This window comes from Dermochelys coriacea, chromosome 9, assembly GCF_009764565.3.
Source record: "Dermochelys coriacea isolate rDerCor1 chromosome 9, rDerCor1.pri.v4, whole genome shotgun sequence".
Taxonomy (NCBI): Eukaryota; Metazoa; Chordata; order Testudines; family Dermochelyidae; genus Dermochelys; species Dermochelys coriacea.
In genome coordinates, this window is record NC_050076.1 from 2,387,840 (window position 1) to 2,411,583 (window position 23,744).

The following is a 23,744-nucleotide window of genomic DNA, read 5'->3' on the forward strand; positions in this document are numbered from 1 at the left end:
CTGATCTTGAAAACTGCTTTATACAGTAAAAGCTAGAAATTGTTATTATTGACATGAACAAATACATCCACAGAACCCACTGATCTAAAACCAGATGAAGTGAATCTATATTAATTGGTACTAGTTACAGTGACATAGAAGAAACCCCAAATTCTTTCCATCGGTTTCAAGATGCTCAGGATAACTTGCCTGATGATAGTGGTGGTTTCCATCCACACAACCGCAGCTGCTTTCCGGCACACAGGTGTCTCCACTCAGAACGTAGCCTTCGTTACAAAAACAGCCTTCCACTGGTAAGGAGCTGCAAGGGCTAAATGCAGAGGGAGTCACGCAGGTGGAAGGACACCTGCTCCCACAGCTCTTGTAATGGCTTTTTCCTGGACAGGAGATTGCTACAAGTGATAAGAAAAACCCAGATCACAAAAGGAAAAGATCCCAAAGCAATTCTCTTGAAACTTCCCCTGTTTGTCCAGGACAGCAAAGGGTTGTTAGAAAGCTCTGCATATGGTGACTGCTCTGTGCTGAGGGTTTTCTCCAGGGACAGAGTGGAAACCCTTTGTGCAGGGAATGACAGACAGACAAATGATGCCTGGTAGGGGACCGGTTGTATCCAGGGCTCGGAAATAGGCAACAGGATACAAGTCCAGCCTTTCACCTACTGACGTGGACGTCGGCTGAAACGCGCCTCCGGTAGCTTGCCTCTCGCAGTGCACAGCTGGCTGGTGGCCCGTGGAAAGCAGCCGAGATGGGTCATCGGAGTCCAGTGGCTTTCCACGCTCTGACTCTGGAGATTCCTGTCCTTCTGCTGGTTGGCCGTTCACTCCCTCCCAGTCTCCTCGCTTCCCCTGCCCTCCGCTCACCTGGCCTTCCCCTCTTTCCCTACCTCCTCCCTTCACTGTCCCCTCTCCCTGCCTCCTCCCTTTGCAGCTAATCCCCTCCTGACAAACCAAACCAACCAACCCAATCCCGGCAGGCCCAGGTCATTGACAATCCAGACCCCTGCTCACTCTGCTTGAGTCTTACTCCCTCCCGCAGCCTGCGCCTGTCTTGCCTAGGCAGAGTGGAATGGGGCTTCGGAGCAGGGGCTGTCCTCTGTTGCTTATACAGTACCCAGAGCAATGGGCCCCCATCTCAGCTGGGGTCCGTTGGTGCTGCTCTAATATACATAAGAAATCATATGAACAATTTAGGGATAAGGAGGAGACTTTAGTGGGGGCACAATGCCCCAAGTCTTCCTACTGCAGAGTTTTTTGCACCTTCCTGTGAAGCAGCTGGTGATGGGTGCCGTCAGAGACAGGATCCTGAGTTTGCTGGCACATGGCTCAGTTCCAATAAGGCCCTTCCACTGGGGACCGCTTATTGCCTCGATAGGATCTCTCCAGAACAGAGCGGATGCACCCCGTGCACACAAGGTGGGGGAAGGTCGCCCTGCTGCTTCCTGGGCAGCCGCTGTTCTACGGGCTAATGGAGCAATGGTGGCCCTGATTCTCCTCTGGCTTACTCCAGCTTTACACTGGAGTACCTCCATGGACTTCAGTGGCTACTGCTGATTCGCACCAATGGAAGTGAGCAAAGACACAGACCCTCTTCCTCTAAAACTTACAAGGACTTAACATTCCTTCTTAACAATTACAAATAGAAGGGTCTGTGGTGAGTTTCACTCGAGTCGCGGCTACTATTGCTTGCACGGCAGCTCCCCAGACTGGAGACGCTCTTTGGATAAACAGAGCATTTCAAGCTCTAAGGCGCTCTTATTTTACCAGCGCTAAATTCGGACAAATTAATACTTAGATGCTTTGTGAGGCTAGATCAGATTCAGTCTGAATATTATACCCAACCTGGCAGGATCCAGTGTAGAACTGGACCAGACTCAGGGCAGGAGAACGGAGAGACCACCTTCAAAGCATTACAGAAGAGGAAAGTCCAGGCCGTCAGGGAATACAGGAAGCTCCATTTTTAAGAGCTTCTTGCATGAGGAAAGTTGAATTCCAGAAATTAAGAGAGATAAATTACAACACTCACGGCACAAAGTATTATTTCTCCATTCTCTGCAGATCCCAGCATTTGTGCACGACTCTGCATAAGCCTGCAGCCCATTGCATAAGGACACTGTCTGCTCTTTCGTGTGACACATGTCGTAAACACAGTTTTCCAAGAAATTCTCTGGAGCTACTTTGGCGTGACAGTCCTTGAAGATACCTACGGAAGTCAAGAAAGAAACAGAATCACAGAAGGGAAGATGGAAGAAGCCGAGCGTTGCCACTAACCATCCCCTGTCATGGCAAGGAGTCAGTGCTCCCTGGCCAGTGTAGGCTGACCAGCTCTCTATATTCAGCCAGACCAAACCTGGAGCTGAATACACCCAAACGCTGATGAGATTTGGCTCAGTTTGGCTTAGGCCTGTCTCTACCATTTACAGGCCGAGTACAACGTCATTCAAAGTGGACACACTTGTTCTTGATAGAGAGCTAGCAACGCCCTGGTAGTTACTGTTTCCGGAGGAGGGAAGGCCTAAAGCACTTCAGATACCCCTGTAAGAAAGCGGGGCAATGGGGACCACTGCACTATGTCTCTGCTGCGGCAGAGTGCAAGTTAATGGGAGCTCTGTGCAGGCAGGAGAGGCAGAACTAGGCCCTCGAAGTGCAATTCCCAAATAATCTTCACATCCCTGGTGCCCTCTCAATGCACGATCCAGTCTGAGCAGGTAACTCAAGGCAACTCCTGGGGCTTCTAGTTCAGCTTTTAGCACTGGGGGCTATCCACATTTCAATGGGGACTCAGGGCCGTGGCCCCAGGGAGCAAGGTCGGGATGTAGGCAAGTGCATGCAGTAATTTGGAGTGATTTCAATCAGGTCGCCCAGGACTAAGCCACTGCCATAGTACCTGTCGGGTCGGTGATCATGCCACAGGCTGTGTCCTTCCTCGCTTCACTCTCCAGCAGGGGGTCACAGGCCAGTACTTGGTCAGGGGAGCATCTGGCAAGAGAGAGAAAACCTTTTGATGAACGTTTCTTTATCTCCCCGGGCCAGATCTGGACAGGACGATGCCACGTCTGCTCAGCAGGCACGACTTGATTCCAGCCACAGAGCGGAATCCAGGCTCCCTGAAAGGCTGCGTTCTGCCCCCACCTCCCACCCCACAGGAGGGGGCTCCCATTCCCGCACCGGGCACCTTGGGGTGCTCCACGACTCAGACGGAGTAGAATTAGGGGTGGAACAAGCTGCTGCAGGAACCAGTGCATCGGTCTGGCTCCTGCCTGGGACAGCAGGTGACCTCCCACCCCCCAGCAGGTCTTCCTGGACTGGGGGACAGCAGACCTCCGAAGGCAGACGGTAGCAGGCCAGCCCCTCACTGCCTGCTTATGGTCAACTGGGGAGGGGGCTCTTGGGTGTACTGGAGGGGATAGCTGTGCTGGGCCCCAGGAGGAGTCTAGGTGGTGGAGCCATGGATGGGCGCCCTGTGGCTGAGTAGGCAGTGCGCTTTCCTAGAGCTTTTGTAGCAAAGACCACCTGATTAGCTTCCTTCTGTACATACATGGTGTTATTCTCTGCCACTAGCCAGCTCTCTCCAAGCTCCGTGGAATCTCCTGCAATGCTGCCATTCGGCTTTATGTTGTCATCCTTTGCATCACCATTGTAATTACCTATACAAAATGAAAAAGGTGTAGAATACTTGAAATTCACAACTACACAATGCACATTAGCGTGTGGTTGTCAAATATATTGTAATGAACCGGCTAGCGTGTATGTGCACCAGTGCCCGCTCCGGGAAGGAGTACGAATTGCTCCCTACGCGTCTCAGATGCCGCACTGTTAACAGCTGAGGAAGATTCCACGGTAGATTAAACGGTAGGGGTCTGTGTTTTTGGAGCAAATGGTTTGGCGTTCCGATTGTGTCAGATCACACGGTGACTCGGGTAAATGGGTTACAATACAATGAGAACTAACCCTCCCCCTTACACTCAAATCCTACCATTTCTGAGGCTTAAAAGCCACGGGGGTAACACTCAAGGAAATGTCATCCCACGGGGAATTTCCAGTCCATCCAGATCCAGGGAAAACCAGAAAACTCACAACACAACCTACTCTTGCAATTTAATTCCAGGTGTTGGGTTTTCTGTGCAGGTGGCTGGGTGGCGTTGGTGGCCCCTGACCTACAGGAGGTGCGAGTAGATGATGTGTGGTCCCTGCTGGCCTTAAACTCGAGCACTCCAATTTTCATAGCTCCATTTTCATCCCAGAGAAATGTGGATGAGCTTCCGATAAGCATCTGGGCTGCTGGACGCTTATTCCATGTAACGGGGTACATTGGCCCTTTAAGCCTAGAGGCAGCCAGAAGACCCCGTTCCAGGAATACAGGAAGGAACAAAGGCAAAGGAAATGGCCTATGCCAGAAGCGAGGAAGCGGTCCTAGGGAATGAGTAGCTGGATGGGAAAACCCAGGACGCTTCCCCTGTAAGGAACCGGGCCTGGGAGTCCTGTAGTGCAGAGCGGGGCAGGGCTTCTCTCTCTTCCAGCCAACTGGGAGGTGTTCTCCCTAGGAGGGCAATACATATGCTGCCTTCTCCCTCAGAACAGGGAGAGGCTGACAGGAGAAGGAAACCAAAGCCAGAAGGCTGAGCTCCAGCTGAGAAGGGCTGGGAGTGGTAGCTTCCCCAGGAGCAGACGGACATAGAAGGAGAGCCCCGGGTGTGGTAGAAGAATCATAGACTATCAGGCTTGGAAGGGACCTCAGCTTTGCACCATTTCTTTTTAAAAACTAGCCCCAGACGAGAGTGCGCATAGCCACAAACTACACCATCTGCTCAAGAAACTCCCTGAAAAAGCACAAGAACAAATCCGCACACACACCCCCCTAGAACTCTGACCAGGGGTATTCTACCTGCTACCCAAGATCCATAAACCTGGAAATCCTGGACGCCCCATCAGCTCAGGCATTGGCACCCTGACAGCAGGATTGTCTGGCTATGTAGACTCCCTCCTCAGGCCCTTCGTTACCAGCACTCCCAGCTATCTTCGAGACACCACTGACTTCCTGAGGAAACTACAATCCATCGGTGATCTTCCTGGAAACACCATCCTGGCCACTATGGATGTACAAGCCCTCTACACCGACATTCCACACAAAGATGGACTGCAGGCCCTCAGGAACAGTATCCCCGATAACGTCACGGCAAACCTGGTGGCTGAACTTTGTGACTTTGTCCTCACCCATAACTATTTCACATCTGGGGACAAGGTATACCTTCAAATCAGCAGCACTGCTATGGGTACCTGCCTGGCCCCACAGTATGCCAACATTTTTATGGCTGTCTTAGAGCAACGCTTCCTCAGTTCTCGTCCCCTAATGCCCCTATTCTACTTACGCTACATTGATGACATCTTCATCATCTGGACCTAGGGAAAAGAAGCCCTTGAGGAATTCCACCATGATTTCAGGAATTTCCATCCCACCATCAACCTCAGCCTGGACCAGTCCACACAAGAGATCCACTTGCTGGACACTATGGTGCTTATAAGTGATGCTCACATAAACACCACCCTATACTGGAAACCTACTGACCGCTATGCTTACCTACATGCCTCCAGCTTTCATCCAGATCACACCACATGATCCATTGTCTACAGCCAAGCTCTACAATACAACCGCATTTGCTCCAATCCCTCAGACAGAGACAAACACCTCCACGATCTCTATCAAGCATTCTTACAACTGCAATACCCACCTGCTGAAGTGAAGAAACAGATTGAGAGAACCAGAAGAGTACCCAGAAGTTACCTACTACAGGACAGGCCCAACAAAGAAAATAACAGAACGCCACTAGCCATCACCTTCAGCCCCCAACTAAAACCTCTCCAACGCATCATCAAGGATCTACAACCTATCCTGAAGCATGACCCATCACTCTCACAGATCTTGGGAGACAGACCAGTCCTTCCTTACAGACAGCCCCCCAACCTGAGCAAATACTCACCAGCAACCACACACCACACAACAAAAACACTGAACCCAGGAACCTATCCTTGCAACAAAGCCCGCTGCCAACTGTATCCGCATGTCTATTCAGGGGACACCATCATAGGGCCTAATCACATCAGCCACACTATCAGAGGCTCGTTCACCTGCACATCTACCAATGTGATAGATGCCATCATGGGCCAGCAATGCCCCTCTGCCATGTACATTGGCCAAACTGGACAGTCTCTATGTAAAAGAATAAATGGACCCAAATCAGACGTTAAGAATTATAACATTCAAAACCAGTCGGAGAACACTTCAATCTCTTTGGTCACTCGATTACAGACCTAAAAGTGGCAATACTTCAACAAAAAGACTTCAAAAACACACTCCAACGAGAGACTGCTGAATTGGAATTAATTTGCAAACTGGATACAATTAACTTAGGCTTGAATAAAGACTGGGAGTGGATGTCTCATTACACAAAGTAAAACAATTTCCTCTTGTTTATTTCCCCCCCCACCCCCCACTGTTCCTCACATGTTCTTGTCAGCTGCTGGAAATGGCCCACCTTGAGTATCACTACAAAAGGTTCCCCCTCCGCCCCCACTCTCCTGCTGGTAATAGCTCACCTTACCTGATCACTCCTGTTACAGTCTGTATGGTAACACCCATTGTTTCATGTTCTCTGTGTATATAAAATCTCCCCACTGTATTTTCCACTGTATGCATCCGATGAAGTGAGCTGTAGCTCACGAAAGCTTATGCTCAAATAAATTTGTTAGTCTCTAAGGTGCCACAAGTCCTCCTTTTCTCATAGCCACAATGGGGTGTTCAGGAGGGAAGCTGCCCTGATACATCCCTGTTGAAGCTGCTGAGGTTCAAGTATTGCCAGGTTTAACTCCTGGCAATCTAATTGGTCTCTGCTTGCTTCAGAGTGGACTTTCTCACTCATCACCCACGTGTGTTAACCTGGAGTCTCCTTTGCTGTGTCACTAGATCAGAACTGGGTCTCTTACATGCATCATATACATGTCTCTGACCTCTCTCTGGCATCTGCTCTATTCTGTCTTGCTGGATTCTCAAGGGCTCGCTGCGATTTGTGTCCTGCACAGTACCCAACATTTGGTTGCGCTTGACAAAGAATACCAAATAATTGTGGAGATTAAACATGAAAAGCACATACACTGGGTTATCTACTCCATCTCCTCGGCTACTTCAGCATTGGTCCCTAGGGGATATTTTCTAATGCTTTGTCTTGCAGCAGACCCACCCTCTACTGCAGCTGGACAACAAAAAGCAGCTCTAAAACGAAGGCTCAGTGACCAGAGAAGCCTTTGCCCGTGCTCGGACTGTAACTACGACAGTGCTGAGACAGTATGCATCTGCGAGTCCAAGGAACAAGATAGGAGAGCAGAAAAGCTCAGGACGGCTCCTAAACAGGGACTTGGAAATCTGTCCTTACCCACAAGAAGGGCCTTAAAGTTTTATTCTCGTTTCCAAGTTTAAAGAAATGAAAAGCATAGATTAGGCCGGATAGTCCCAATCAAAGAGGGACAGACACGCTGCGATGCAAGTCCGAGAGAAAAGATACGAGGGGACCTGGACCAGAGGCATTCAGGGTAGGACTGTGATAATATTTAGACTGCAGTTTATGAATGTGTTGAATGTGAGATTCCTCTCCTGTTAAAAATGACATCTGCGGTTGTCCTTTCTGACATGCGAGTTAACGCCTGGATAACGAGATTTCTTGTAAGTTACATTTGCCAGGTTCCCGGACAATGATGGTTCCTTCAATCCAGTGCCCTACATCTCAGTCCATACAAGACAGACTAGATTACTCTGGGATAAATATAACATGGTACAAAAAAAACCAACCAATCCCCAAACTGCATGATTAATTGAAAAGCTCCTGATCGTACGACTTGACGGTGCTCAAGAACAGGGATACTCACCACACAGGCCACAGAGCTGGCCCTTGTAACAACCGGATACTGAGACCTCCACATAGTGGTTGCCGTCAAATCTGACCCAGAGTCCGAAATCCGTTTCCATAAGCACGTAGCCCCCGCTGATCTGGACCTTGATCTTGTTTTCAATCACCACGGGCAGGTTCCTTCTGGTGCCATTCACCTGAACAACACGTTGGGAAAATCTGGTCATGACTAGGTACCCCCATAATTCCCAGTGAATCGCCCAGGAATAGTCTAGCCAACGAGTTCAGTGGCAGGAATGTTCTCATTCACACTGGGAATTTGGAGGAACTATGACAGAAAGTTCACAGAAAGCCATTTTCAACTGCCAATCCTGAGTATTCTCCGGGGAAGCCTAATTCTAAGAAGCACACCCAACCAATGAGAAAACAGAAACCCACCATGTGACCTTTATGTCCAATCAAATGTCTCGATTTTTGCAGGTCTCAGTTTAAGGATGTCAGATGATTAAAATACTCCTTTTAAATAACATTTCACTTACATTCACTTTCCTGTTCTTCAGCAAGGAAATCTGAGTTCCATAGACATCCACGTGCACTGACTTTACATAGGAAACTTTGGTATTGGAGCCCCTGTGCTCATTGGTGGTGGACACGTCAAAGGGTGGAAGCCCCCTGGAGCCGTTGCACACTTTGGAGAGGGTGTAAGTGCAGTTTCCCATGAAATGGTGAACTCTGCCATCAAACGTGTAGTAATGCGGGTCCCCTGAGGCACTGCAGGTGGCACGGCCTTAAAAGGAAGAAACGTGGATTTATCCCATGCAAATCCCTCCCACCTTACTGCAGCGCTGTCCCTTGCGCTCCACCAAGCACTTCATGTTGGTGCGCACTTCCTGCTCACGCCACTTGAGAGCTCACAGAAACAGCATCGACCAGGAACAGAGTGGGGAGGAGCCAGGCAAGCTGCCCCATCCCTAAATGCCATTGTGCTGTAACTGGAAGACATCTGCGAGGTTCCCTGGAAACTCAGGGAAGTCGTCCTCTCTGATGTGGGTCTTGATCTGGTGATGCGGAAACTAGGCTGAGACCTTCCAAACTCATTTTCCCTTCTGATCGGGGACAAGATGTGAACCCTGCTCCACAGGGGGAGTGGGCCTTGGGAAGAAGCAGGAGTGGTCCCCATCAGCTCATATGAATTTCTGTAAGGGCAGATCTCGAGAGAGGAAGCTTCCATGTATAGTAACCCATTTCGCCACTTGAGAAGCTAAGTGACGAGCACAAGGCTCCACCACAAGTCAGAGGCATCCCACGGAATAATAACAAGATGACATGACTCCCTGTATCCTGCTTTCACCAGAAGTGACCACTTCCTTTTACAACCAATACAGTGGTCATGGTCCTCGGCTATACCGAGCATTGTGATTTCTGAACACATAAGAAACTGACAATAGCTTTGTGGTTGCGTGAAACCTACTGGAAATATCTCATGGATTTTTCAAACTCTATTACCTAGAAATGGAGACCACAGAACCAAAAAATCATTGTTAAAAAAGAGCACTCTTTGTATATGTTGAATCTAACACTATGGCTTTGGTTCTAAGTTGGAGCCAAACCCAGAAGAGACGTAGTAAATGGAAGCATATAAGATGTGGTTAAGTGCCTCTGAGAAGAGTTTGCAAGAGTTTGCTCTGACCCCAAGCACTAGGGCTAGCCCCACGTTGTCCTCCAGCAAGACTCAAAAGCTCAAAGGAATCTGGACTAGTTCCACACCTGGCTAGAGCTACCAGCTGCTTTACCATTTGTAAGGTGAAAAGGTTTTGGGTAGCACCGATGGAATAACTCTACCTGGGGGACTGGTCAGCATTACAGTTGGACTTGCCTTCCTAAAACATAAATGTGGAGTTTTCAAACAGCTATTATGGTCGAAACGTAATCTGCAGTCAGGCACCAATTTCTCACCCCACATGTGCATGGGGAGGAGATTTGTCCAATACGGAGGAACCCATATTACCTGTCTGACAGGGCTCTGCTGTACTTGGAGTTGCTGTGGTCGGGGATTTTCCTGGCAAAATATACAAAGGAAAGAACATGAAGAGGTTGGTCACTCTGTTCTGTGAAGAGTAGAATAGGACGACTCTTCAACAGTTTATTATTAGACTGGAAATGATCATGTGTGAGAAATGTGATTCGAGAAACATTGAGCGCATGGCATATCTCAAAACGGCAATAGCTCTAATAACGCCTCACGATAAACAGATGGAACGTGTCTTTACCCCCCCCCAACCCCCAGTCCTCGTCTGTGAGCAAAGGGAAGGATTTATTCTCACCAATAGTCTCCTCGCAGATTTACCTGTGGTGCTTATTGTGTGGGGCGGAGTGGTCTCCGAAGCAGGGCTCGTTCCTTGCACTGTTGTAGACTCTAACAAGAGATGATCACAGCATTGGTTGGTGAGAACCAGGAACCCAGCGTGAGGTTCAGTAACATACACGGTGGGAACTGGGGACCCTTCTCCAACATGACCCATTCTGCCTCCCAGATGTTACGCTATTTGAAACCTCATCTGAACCCAGCCACCGAGTTCACAGCCCACCAGCAAATGTCAAGGAGATTGAGGAAGCACTGAGAGAGCCACGTTACCTGATGGACTGGTGCCTACTGTAGTTGGACTTGAAGTAGTCCAGGCGTCTAGTGGAAAAAGATACAAAGACATTAACGTTGAGAGGTTGGTCATGCTGTTCTATGAAAAGTGTCATAGGATAACCCTCAGATAGCTCTTTATCAGACTGAAGATGACCATGTGTGAGAAATGTGATTCTAGAAACACAGGGCACATGGCATATAGCCAACCAGCAACCAGCATCCAGAGACACGTCATCCTCAGAGATGCCAGTTATGCAAAATACCTGCGAACTGGTAGCTGTGCCAGAAAAAGGAGCAAGCGTTACTGCTCCTGCTGGCTCTCTGCACAGTGCAGATTACCGGTGTGTACCGCTGCACACGAGTGCTTTGCAAGAGCAATTTAGTCTCTTAGTATTTTTAATTTGCTTCCCCCCTCAGCCCGTTGGTATTTTCCTAAATCAACCCCTTTGAGTTCAATGTTTGCATTTGTGGCATTGGGTGATTTGGGGCTGGATTCTGCATTCCCTACTCAGGTCAAACTCCAGTGATCCTGCTAAGGACTATGCCAGCTCCACTCCCACTGCAGGGGAGGCAGCTCCGTGATTGCAAAATAGGAGATTTGTCTTTGAATGTCTTTTTGCACTGGCAAGAATCAGCCGTCAGCTCCTTCCTCTGCCATCATATAACGAACAAGGTATCTGGAAAAAGTCCTTCTGGCCCAGAAAGGTCTAATTTCCAAACTCATACCTGGAATCATTTTCAGGGAGAACTCACCAGGGGAGTAACAACCCAGCACCCCATCCTGAACACTGCATTTCTCCAGCTCTGCACACGCCCAGCCTGTGCACGTGATGTTTTTATTGCTGTTGCAGGTACAGCGCTCAGTGCAGGTGTCTTGGGTGAACCAGCTCTCACCCAGCTGTTAGAGAAAGGAGAAGCACTTGAATAGATAATCCTATAAAGTCTATCAAGTAGTGTCACCCGAGTGGATAATCAAAGGAGTTTGGACTAGTTAAATGACTATGATACTCTCCATGCCATTAAGTGCCTCCAAAGAGAGACAGTGTGGCTTAGGAGATGGTACCCAGGCCCGGGCCTCCTGAGACATAGGTTCTAGTCTTGGCTCTGTTGCTAGTTGATCTTAAACAAATCACTTGATCACTCTGTGCCTCAGTTTCCCCATCTCTTACACAAAATTGACCTCCTTTGACAAGTGCTTTGAGACCTGATCTTGAAAACTGCTTTATACAGTAAAAGCTAGAAATTGTTATTATTGACATGAACAAATACATCCACAGAACCCACTGATCTAAAACCAGATGAAGTGAATCTATATTAATTGGTACTAGTTACAGTGACATAGAAGAAACCCCAAATTCTTTCCATCGGTTTCAAGATGCTCAGGATAACTTGCCTGATGATAGTGGTGGTTTCCATCCACACAACCGCAGCTGCTTTCCGGCACACAGGTGTCTCCACTCAGAACGTAGCCTTCGTTACAAAAACAGCCTTCCACTGGTAAGGAGCTGCAAGGGCTAAATGCAGAGGGAGTCACGCAGGTGGAAGGACACCTGCTCCCACAGCTCTTGTAATGGCTTTTTCCTGGACAGGAGATTGCTACAAGTGATAAGAAAAACCCAGATCACAAAAGGAAAAGATCCCAAAGCAATTCTCTTGAAACTTCCCCTGTTTGTCCAGGACAGCAAAGGGTTGTTAGAAAGCTCTGCATATGGTGACTGCTCTGTGCTGAGGGTTTTCTCCAGGGACAGAGTGGAAACCCTTTGTGCAGGGAATGACAGACAGACAAATGATGCCTGGTAGGGGACCGGTTGTATCCAGGGCTCGGAAATAGGCAACAGGATACAAGTCCAGCCTTTCACCTACTGACGTGGACGTCGGCTGAAACGCGCCTCCGGTAGCTTGCCTCTCGCAGTGCACAGCTGGCTGGTGGCCCGTGGAAAGCAGCCGAGATGGGTCATCGGAGTCCAGTGGCTTTCCACGCTCTGACTCTGGAGATTCCTGTCCTTCTGCTGGTTGGCCGTTCACTCCCTCCCAGTCTCCTCGCTTCCCCTGCCCTCCGCTCACCTGGCCTTCCCCTCTTTCCCTACCTCCTCCCTTCACTGTCCCCTCTCCCTGCCTCCTCCCTTTGCAGCTAATCCCCTCCTGACAAACCAAACCAACCAACCCAATCCCGGCAGGCCCAGGTCATTGACAATCCAGACCCCTGCTCACTCTGCTTGAGTCTTACTCCCTCCCGCAGCCTGCGCCTGTCTTGCCTAGGCAGAGTGGAATGGGGCTTCGGAGCAGGGGCTGTCCTCTGTTGCTTATACAGTACCCAGAGCAATGGGCCCCCATCTCAGCTGGGGTCCGTTGGTGCTGCTCTAATATACATAAGAAATCATATGAACAATTTAGGGATAAGGAGGAGACTTTAGTGGGGGCACAATGCCCCAAGTCTTCCTACTGCAGAGTTTTTTGCACCTTCCTGTGAAGCAGCTGGTGATGGGTGCCGTCAGAGACAGGATCCTGAGTTTGCTGGCACATGGCTCAGTTCCAATAAGGCCCTTCCACTGGGGACCGCTTATTGCCTCGATAGGATCTCTCCAGAACAGAGCGGATGCACCCCGTGCACACAAGGTGGGGGAAGGTCGCCCTGCTGCTTCCTGGGCAGCCGCTGTTCTACGGGCTAATGGAGCAATGGTGGCCCTGATTCTCCTCTGGCTTACTCCAGCTTTACACTGGAGTACCTCCATGGACTTCAGTGGCTACTGCTGATTCGCACCAATGGAAGTGAGCAAAGACACAGACCCTCTTCCTCTAAAACTTACAAGGACTTAACATTCCTTCTTAACAATTACAAATAGAAGGGTCTGTGGTGAGTTTCACTCGAGTCGCGGCTACTATTGCTTGCACGGCAGCTCCCCAGACTGGAGACGCTCTTTGGATAAACAGAGCATTTCAAGCTCTAAGGCGCTCTTATTTTACCAGCGCTAAATTCGGACAAATTAATACTTAGATGCTTTGTGAGGCTAGATCAGATTCAGTCTGAATATTATACCCAACCTGGCAGGATCCAGTGTAGAACTGGACCAGACTCAGGGCAGGAGAACGGAGAGACCACCTTCAAAGCATTACAGAAGAGGAAAGTCCAGGCCGTCAGGGAATACAGGAAGCTCCATTTTTAAGAGCTTCTTGCATGAGGAAAGTTGAATTCCAGAAATTAAGAGAGATAAATTACAACACTCACGGCACAAAGTATTATTTCTCCATTCTCTGCAGATCCCAGCATTTGTGCACGACTCTGCATAAGCCTGCAGCCCATTGCATAAGGACACTGTCTGCTCTTTCGTGTGACACATGTCGTAAACACAGTTTTCCAAGAAATTCTCTGGAGCTACTTTGGCGTGACAGTCCTTGAAGATACCTACGGAAGTCAAGAAAGAAACAGAATCACAGAAGGGAAGATGGAAGAAGCCGAGCGTTGCCACTAACCATCCCCTGTCATGGCAAGGAGTCAGTGCTCCCTGGCCAGTGTAGGCTGACCAGCTCTCTATATTCAGCCAGACCAAACCTGGAGCTGAATACACCCAAACGCTGATGAGATTTGGCTCAGTTTGGCTTAGGCCTGTCTCTACCATTTACAGGCCGAGTACAACGTCATTCAAAGTGGACACACTTGTTCTTGATAGAGAGCTAGCAACGCCCTGGTAGTTACTGTTTCCGGAGGAGGGAAGGCCTAAAGCACTTCAGATACCCCTGTAAGAAAGCGGGGCAATGGGGACCACTGCACTATGTCTCTGCTGCGGCAGAGTGCAAGTTAATGGGAGCTCTGTGCAGGCAGGAGAGGCAGAACTAGGCCCTCGAAGTGCAATTCCCAAATAATCTTCACATCCCTGGTGCCCTCTCAATGCACGATCCAGTCTGAGCAGGTAACTCAAGGCAACTCCTGGGGCTTCTAGTTCAGCTTTTAGCACTGGGGGCTATCCACATTTCAATGGGGACTCAGGGCCGTGGCCCCAGGGAGCAAGGTCGGGATGTAGGCAAGTGCATGCAGTAATTTGGAGTGATTTCAATCAGGTCGCCCAGGACTAAGCCACTGCCATAGTACCTGTCGGGTCGGTGATCATGCCACAGGCTGTGTCCTTCCTCGCTTCACTCTCCAGCAGGGGGTCACAGGCCAGTACTTGGTCAGGGGAGCATCTGGCAAGAGAGAGAAAACCTTTTGATGAACGTTTCTTTATCTCCCCGGGCCAGATCTGGACAGGACGATGCCACGTCTGCTCAGCAGGCACGACTTGATTCCAGCCACAGAGCGGAATCCAGGCTCCCTGAAAGGCTGCGTTCTGCCCCCACCTCCCACCCCACAGGAGGGGGCTCCCATTCCCGCACCGGGCACCTTGGGGTGCTCCACGACTCAGACGGAGTAGAATTAGGGGTGGAACAAGCTGCTGCAGGAACCAGTGCATCGGTCTGGCTCCTGCCTGGGACAGCAGGTGACCTCCCACCCCCCAGCAGGTCTTCCTGGACTGGGGGACAGCAGACCTCCGAAGGCAGACGGTAGCAGGCCAGCCCCTCACTGCCTGCTTATGGTCAACTGGGGAGGGGGCTCTTGGGTGTACTGGAGGGGATAGCTGTGCTGGGCCCCAGGAGGAGTCTAGGTGGTGGAGCCATGGATGGGCGCCCTGTGGCTGAGTAGGCAGTGCGCTTTCCTAGAGCTTTTGTAGCAAAGACCACCTGATTAGCTTCCTTCTGTACATACATGGTGTTATTCTCTGCCACTAGCCAGCTCTCTCCAAGCTCCGTGGAATCTCCTGCAATGCTGCCATTCGGCTTTATGTTGTCATCCTTTGCATCACCATTGTAATTACCTATACAAAATGAAAAAGGTGTAGAATACTTGAAATTCACAACTACACAATGCACATTAGCGTGTGGTTGTCAAATATATTGTAATGAACCGGCTAGCGTGTATGTGCACCAGTGCCCGCTCCGGGAAGGAGTACGAATTGCTCCCTACGCGTCTCAGATGCCGCACTGTTAACAGCTGAGGAAGATTCCACGGTAGATTAAACGGTAGGGGTCTGTGTTTTTGGAGCAAATGGTTTGGCGTTCCGATTGTGTCAGATCACACGGTGACTCGGGTAAATGGGTTACAATACAATGAGAACTAACCCTCCCCCTTACACTCAAATCCTACCATTTCTGAGGCTTAAAAGCCACGGGGGTAACACTCAAGGAAATGTCATCCCACGGGGAATTTCCAGTCCATCCAGATCCAGGGAAAACCAGAAAACTCACAACACAACCTACTCTTGCAATTTAATTCCAGGTGTTGGGTTTTCTGTGCAGGTGGCTGGGTGGCGTTGGTGGCCCCTGACCTACAGGAGGTGCGAGTAGATGATGTGTGGTCCCTGCTGGCCTTAAACTCGAGCACTCCAATTTTCATAGCTCCATTTTCATCCCAGAGAAATGTGGATGAGCTTCCGATAAGCATCTGGGCTGCTGGACGCTTATTCCATGTAACGGGGTACATTGGCCCTTTAAGCCTAGAGGCAGCCAGAAGACCCCGTTCCAGGAATACAGGAAGGAACAAAGGCAAAGGAAATGGCCTATGCCAGAAGCGAGGAAGCGGTCCTAGGGAATGAGTAGCTGGATGGGAAAACCCAGGACGCTTCCCCTGTAAGGAACCGGGCCTGGGAGTCCTGTAGTGCAGAGCGGGGCAGGGCTTCTCTCTCTTCCAGCCAACTGGGAGGTGTTCTCCCTAGGAGGGCAATACATATGCTGCCTTCTCCCTCAGAACAGGGAGAGGCTGACAGGAGAAGGAAACCAAAGCCAGAAGGCTGAGCTCCAGCTGAGAAGGGCTGGGAGTGGTAGCTTCCCCAGGAGCAGACGGACATAGAAGGAGAGCCCCGGGTGTGGTAGAAGAATCATAGACTATCAGGCTTGGAAGGGACCTCAGCTTTGCACCATTTCTTTTTAAAAACTAGCCCCAGACGAGAGTGCGCATAGCCACAAACTACACCATCTGCTCAAGAAACTCCCTGAAAAAGCACAAGAACAAATCCGCACACACACCCCCCTAGAACTCTGACCAGGGGTATTCTACCTGCTACCCAAGATCCATAAACCTGGAAATCCTGGACGCCCCATCAGCTCAGGCATTGGCACCCTGACAGCAGGATTGTCTGGCTATGTAGACTCCCTCCTCAGGCCCTTCGTTACCAGCACTCCCAGCTATCTTCGAGACACCACTGACTTCCTGAGGAAACTACAATCCATCGGTGATCTTCCTGGAAACACCATCCTGGCCACTATGGATGTACAAGCCCTCTACACCGACATTCCACACAAAGATGGACTGCAGGCCCTCAGGAACAGTATCCCCGATAACGTCACGGCAAACCTGGTGGCTGAACTTTGTGACTTTGTCCTCACCCATAACTATTTCACATCTGGGGACAAGGTATACCTTCAAATCAGCAGCACTGCTATGGGTACCTGCCTGGCCCCACAGTATGCCAACATTTTTATGGCTGTCTTAGAGCAACGCTTCCTCAGTTCTCGTCCCCTAATGCCCCTATTCTACTTACGCTACATTGATGACATCTTCATCATCTGGACCTAGGGAAAAGAAGCCCTTGAGGAATTCCACCATGATTTCAGGAATTTCCATCCCACCATCAACCTCAGCCTGGACCAGTCCACACAAGAGATCCACTTGCTGGACACTATGGTGCTTATAAGTGATGCTCACATAAACACCACCCTATACTGGAAACCTACTGACCGCTATGCTTACCTACATGCCTCCAGCTTTCATCCAGATCACACCACATGATCCATTGTCTACAGCCAAGCTCTACAATACAACCGCATTTGCTCCAATCCCTCAGACAGAGACAAACACCTCCACGATCTCTATCAAGCATTCTTACAACTGCAATACCCACCTGCTGAAGTGAAGAAACAGATTGAGAGAACCAGAAGAGTACCCAGAAGTTACCTACTACAGGACAGGCCCAACAAAGAAAATAACAGAACGCCACTAGCCATCACCTTCAGCCCCCAACTAAAACCTCTCCAACGCATCATCAAGGATCTACAACCTATCCTGAAGCATGACCCATCACTCTCACAGATCTTGGGAGACAGACCAGTCCTTCCTTACAGACAGCCCCCCAACCTGAGCAAATACTCACCAGCAACCACACACCACACAACAAAAACACTGAACCCAGGAACCTATCCTTGCAACAAAGCCCGCTGCCAACTGTATCCGCATGTCTATTCAGGGGACACCATCATAGGGCCTAATCACATCAGCCACACTATCAGAGGCTCGTTCACCTGCACATCTACCAATGTGATAGATGCCATCATGGGCCAGCAATGCCCCTCTGCCATGTACATTGGCCAAACTGGACAGTCTCTATGTAAAAGAATAAATGGACCCAAATCAGACGTTAAGAATTATAACATTCAAAACCAGTCGGAGAACACTTCAATCTCTTTGGTCACTCGATTACAGACCTAAAAGTGGCAATACTTCAACAAAAAGACTTCAAAAACACACTCCAACGAGAGACTGCTGAATTGGAATTAATTTGCAAACTGGATACAATTAACTTAGGCTTGAATAAAGACTGGGAGTGGATGTCTCATTACACAAAGTAAAACAATTTCCTCTTGTTTATTTCCCCCCCACCCCCCACTGTTCCTCACATGTTCTTGTCAGCTGCTGGAAATGGCCCACCTTGAGTATCACTACAAAAGGTTCCCCCTCCACCCCCACTCTCCTGCTGGTAATAGCTCACCTTACCTGATCACTCCTGTTACAGTCTGTATGGTAACACCCATTGTTTCATGTTCTCTGTGTATATAAAATCTCCCCACTGTATTTTCCACTGTATGCATCCGATGAAGTGAGCTGTAGCTCACGAAAGCTTATGCTCAAATAAATTTGTTAGTCTCTAAGGTGCCACAAGTCCTCCTTTTCTCATAGCCACAATGGGGTGTTCAGGAGGGAAGCTGCCCTGATACATCCCTGTTGAAGCTGCTGAGGTTCAAGTATTGCCAGGCTTATCTCCTGGCAATCTAATTGGTCTCTGCTTGCTTCAGAGTGGACTTTCTCACTCATCACCCACGTGTGTTAACCTGGAGTCTCCTTTGCTGTGTCACTAGATCAGAACTGGGTCTCTTACATGCATCAGATACATGTCTCTGACCTCTCTCTGGCATCTGCTCTATTCTGTCTTGTGGATTCTCAAGGGCTCGCTGCGATTTGTGTCCTGCACAGTACCCAACATTTGGTTGCGCTTGACAAAGAATACCAAATAATTGTGGAGATTAAACATGAAAAGCACATACACTGGGTTATCTACTCCATCTCCTCGGCTACTTCAGCATTGGTCCCTAGGGGATATTTTCTAATGCTTTGTCTTGCAGCAGACCCACCCTCTACTGCAGCTGGACAACAAAAAGCAGCTCTAAAACGAAGGCTCAGTGACCAGAGAAGCCTTTGCCCGTGCTCGGACTGTAACTACGACAGTGCTGAGACAGTATGCATCTGCGAGTCCAAGGAACAAGATAGGAGAGCAGAAAAGCTCAGGACGGCTCCTAAACAGGGACTTGGAAATCTGTCCTTACCCACAAGAAGGGCCTTAAAGTTTTATTCTCGTTTCCAAGTTTAAAGAAATGAAAAGCATAGATTAGGCCGGATAGTCCCAATCAAAGAGGGACAGACACGCTGCGATGCAAGTCCGAGAGAAAAGATACGAGGGGACCTGGACCAGAGGCATTCAGGGTAGGACTGTGATAATATTTAGACTGCAGTTTATGAATGTGTTGAATGTGAGATTCCTCTCCTGTTAAAAATGACATCTGCGGTTGTCCTTTCTGACATGCGAGTTAACGCCTGGATAACGAGATTTCTTGTAAGTTACATTTGCCAGGTTCCCGGACAATGATGGTTCCTTCAATCCAGTGCCCTACATCTCAGTCCATACAAGACAGACTAGATTACTCTGGGATAAATATAACATGGTACAAAAAAAACCAACCAATCCCCAAACTGCATGATTAATTGAAAAGCTCCTGATCGTACGACTTGACGGTGCTCAAGAACAGGGATACTCACCACACAGGCCACAGAGCTGGCCCTTGTAACAACCGGATACTGAGACCTCCACATAGTGGTTGCCGTCAAATCTGACCCAGAGTCCGAAATCCGTTTCCATAAGCACGTAGCCCCCGCTGATCTGGACCTTGATCTTGTTTTCAATCACCACGGGCAGGTTCCTTCTGGTGCCATTCACCTGAACAACACGTTGGGAAAATCTGGTCATGACTAGGTACCCCCATAATTCCCAGTGAATCGCCCAGGAATAGTCTAGCCAACGAGTTCAGTGGCAGGAATGTTCTCATTCACACTGGGAATTTGGAGGAACTATGACAGAAAGTTCACAGAAAGCCATTTTCAACTGCCAATCCTGAGTATTCTCCGGGGAAGCCTAATTCTAAGAAGCACACCCAACCAATGAGAAAACAGAAACCCACCATGTGACCTTTATGTCCAATCAAATGTCTCGATTTTTGCAGGTCTCAGTTTAAGGATGTCAGATGATTAAAATACTCCTTTTAAATAACATTTCACTTACATTCACTTTCCTGTTCTTCAGCAAGGAAATCTGAGTTCCATAGACATCCACGTGCACTGACTTTACATAGGAAACTTTGGTATTGGAGCCCCTGTGCTCATTGGTGGTGGACACGTCAAAGGGTGGAAGCCCCCTGGAGCCGTTGCACACTTTGGAGAGGGTGTAAGTGCAGTTTCCCATGAAATGGTGAACTCTGCCATCAAACGTGTAGTAATGCGGGTCCCCTGAGGCACTGCAGGTGGCACGGCCTTAAAAGGAAGAAACGTGGATTTATCCCATGCAAATCCCTCCCACCTTACTGCAGCGCTGTCCCTTGCGCTCCACCAAGCACTTCATGTTGGTGCGCACTTCCTGCTCACGCCACTTGAGAGCTCACAGAAACAGCATCGACCAGGAACAGAGTGGGGAGGAGCCAGGCAAGCTGCCCCATCCCTAAATGCCATTGTGCTGTAACTGGAAGACATCTGCGAGGTTCCCTGGAAACTCAGGGAAGTCGTCCTCTCTGATGTGGGTCTTGATCTGGTGATGCGGAAACTAGGCTGAGACCTTCCAAACTCATTTTCCCTTCTGATCGGGGACAAGATGTGAACCCTGCTCCACAGGGGGAGTGGGCCTTGGGAAGAAGCAGGAGTGGTCCCCATCAGCTCATATGAATTTCTGTAAGGGCAGATCTCGAGAGAGGAAGCTTCCATGTATAGTAACCCATTTCGCCACTTGAGAAGCTAAGTGACGAGCACAAGGCTCCACCACAAGTCAGAGGCATCCCACGGAATAATAACAAGATGACATGACTCCCTGTATCCTGCTTTCACCAGAAGTGACCACTTCCTTTTACAACCAATACAGTGGTCATGGTCCTCGGCTATACCGAGCATTGTGATTTCTGAACACATAAGAAACTGACAATAGCTTTGTGGTTGCGTGAAACCTACTGGAAATATCTCATGGATTTTTCAAACTCTATTACCTAGAAATGGAGACCACAGAACCAAAAAATCATTGTTAAAAAAGAGCACTCTTTGTATATGTTGAATCTAACACTATGGCTTTGGTTCTAAGTTGGAGCCAAACCCAGAAGAGACGTAGTAAATGGAAGCATATAAGATGTGGTTAAGTGCCTCTGAGAAGAGTTTGCAAGAGTTTGCTCTGACCCCAAGCACTAGGGCTAGCCCCACGTTGTCCTCCAGCAAGACTCAAAAGCTCAAAGGAATCTGGACTAGTTCCACACCTGGCTAGAGCTACCAGCTGCTTTACCATTTGTAAGGTGAAAAGGTTTTGGGTAGCACCGATGGAATAACTCTACCTGGGGGACTGGTCAGCATTACAGTTGGACTTGCCTTCCTAAAACATAAATGTGGAGTTTTCAAACAGCTATTATGGTCGAAACGTAATCTGCAGTCAGGCACCAATTTCTCACCCCACATGTGCATGGGGAGGAGATTTGTCCAATACGGAGGAACCCATATTACCTGTCTGACAGGGCTCTGCTGTACTTGGAGTTGCTGTGGTCGGGGATTTTCCTGGCAAAATATACAAAGGAAAGAACATGAAGAGGTTGGTCACTCTGTTCTGTGAAGAGTAGAATAGGACGACTCTTCAACAGTTTATTATTAGACTGGAAATGATCATGTGTGAGAAATGTGATTCGAGAAACATTGAGCGCATGGCATATCTCAAAACGGCAATAGCTCTAATAACGCCTCACGATAAACAGATGGAACGTGTCTTTACCCCCCCCAACCCCCAGTCCTCGTCTGTGAGCAAAGGGAAGGATTTATTCTCACCAATAGTCTCCTCGCAGATTTACCTGTGGTGCTTATTGTGTGGGGCGGAGTGGTCTCCGAAGCAGGGCTCGTTCCTTGCACTGTTGTAGACTCTAACAAGAGATGATCACAGCATTGGTTGGTGAGAACCAGGAACCCAGCGTGAGGTTCAGTAACATACACGGTGGGAACTGGGGACCCTTCTCCAACATGACCCATTCTGCCTCCCAGATGTTACGCTATTTGAAACCTCATCTGAACCCAGCCACCGAGTTCACAGCCCACCAGCAAATGTCAAGGAGATTGAGGAAGCACTGAGAGAGCCACGTTACCTGATGGACTGGTGCCTACTGTAGTTGGACTTGAAGTAGTCCAGGCGTCTAGTGGAAAAAGATACAAAGACATTAACGTTGAGAGGTTGGTCATGCTGTTCTATGAAAAGTGTCATAGGATAACCCTCAGATAGCTCTTTATCAGACTGAAGATGACCATGTGTGAGAAATGTGATTCTAGAAACACAGGGCACATGGCATATAGCCAACCAGCAACCAGCATCCAGAGACACGTCATCCTCAGAGATGCCAGTTATGCAAAATACCTGCGAACTGGTAGCTGTGCCAGAAAAAGGAGCAAGCGTTACTGCTCCTGCTGGCTCTCTGCACAGTGCAGATTACCGGTGTGTACCGCTGCACACGAGTGCTTTGCAAGAGCAATTTAGTCTCTTAGTATTTTTAATTTGCTTCCCCCCTCAGCCCGTTGGTATTTTCCTAAATCAACCCCTTTGAGTTCAATGTTTGCATTTGTGGCATTGGGTGATTTGGGGCTGGATTCTGCATTCCCTACTCAGGTCAAACTCCAGTGATCCTGCTAAGGACTATGCCAGCTCCACTCCCACTGCAGGGGAGGCAGCTCCGTGATTGCAAAATAGGAGATTTGTCTTTGAATGTCTTTTTGCACTGGCAAGAATCAGCCGTCAGCTCCTTCCTCTGCCATCATATAACGAACAAGGTATCTGGAAAAAGTCCTTCTGGCCCAGAAAGGTCTAATTTCCAAACTCATACCTGGAATCATTTTCAGGGAGAACTCACCAGGGGAGTAACAACCCAGCACCCCATCCTGAACACTGCATTTCTCCAGCTCTGCACACGCCCAGCCTGTGCACGTGATGTTTTTATTGCTGTTGCAGGTACAGCGCTCAGTGCAGGTGTCTTGGGTGAACCAGCTCTCACCCAGCTGTTAGAGAAAGGAGAAGCACTTGAATAGATAATCCTATAAAGTCTATCAAGTAGTGTCACCCGAGTGGATAATCAAAGGAGTTTGGACTAGTTAAATGACTATGATACTCTCCATGCCATTAAGTGCCTCCAAAGAGAGACAGTGTGGCTTAGGAGATGGTACCCAGGCCCGGGCCTCCTGAGACATAGGTTCTAGTCTTGGCTCTGTTGCTAGTTGATCTTAAACAAATCACTTGATCACTCTGTGCCTCAGTTTCCCCATCTCTTACACAAAATTGACCTCCTTTGACAAGTGCTTTGAGACCTGATCTTGAAAACTGCTTTATACAGTAAAAGCTAGAAATTGTTATTATTGACATGAACAAATACATCCACAGAACCCACTGATCTAAAACCAGATGAAGTGAATCTATATTAATTGGTACTAGTTACAGTGACATAGAAGAAACCCCAAATTCTTTCCATCGGTTTCAAGATGCTCAGGATAACTTGCCTGATGATAGTGGTGGTTTCCATCCACACAACCGCAGCTGCTTTCCGGCACACAGGTGTCTCCACTCAGAACGTAGCCTTCGTTAC

At 48.9% G+C, this 23,744-nt stretch overlaps 1 protein-coding gene across 1 annotated transcript; it reads right to left on the reverse strand.

Moving 5' to 3' along the window:
• Positions 1–1,675: 1,675 nt before the first annotated feature.
• On the reverse strand, positions 1,676–11,619 carry LOC119861336 (zonadhesin-like). Its single transcript, XM_043492604.1, has 11 exons — positions 11,596–11,619; positions 11,286–11,430; positions 10,530–10,577; positions 10,242–10,310; positions 9,903–9,953; positions 8,434–8,681; positions 7,914–8,091; positions 3,535–3,643; positions 2,884–2,975; positions 2,023–2,199; positions 1,676–1,713 (listed from the first exon to the last, which is right to left on the reverse strand). Exons 1-11 carry the CDS (start codon positions 11,617–11,619, stop codon positions 1,676–1,678), a joined length of 1,179 nt encoding a protein of 392 aa, XP_043348539.1.
• Positions 11,620–23,744: the final 12,125 nt, after the last annotated feature.

What these genes read in the sequence shown, in the direction of transcription:
- LOC119861336 (XM_043492604.1), bottom strand. Translation starts at nt 11,619, where the DNA reads ATGTCTCAGGAGGCCCGGGCCTGG. An exon ending in CTCAGGAGGCCCGGGCCTGG is followed by an intron (nt 11,431 to 11,595) that starts GTACCATCTCCT and finishes TTTCTCTAACAG; the next exon opens with CTGGGTGAGAGCTGGTTCAC. An exon ending in GTGGCAGAGAATAACACCAT is followed by an intron (nt 2,976 to 3,534) that starts GTATGTACAGAA and finishes CTCTCTTGCCAG; the next exon opens with ATGCTCCCCTGACCAAGTAC.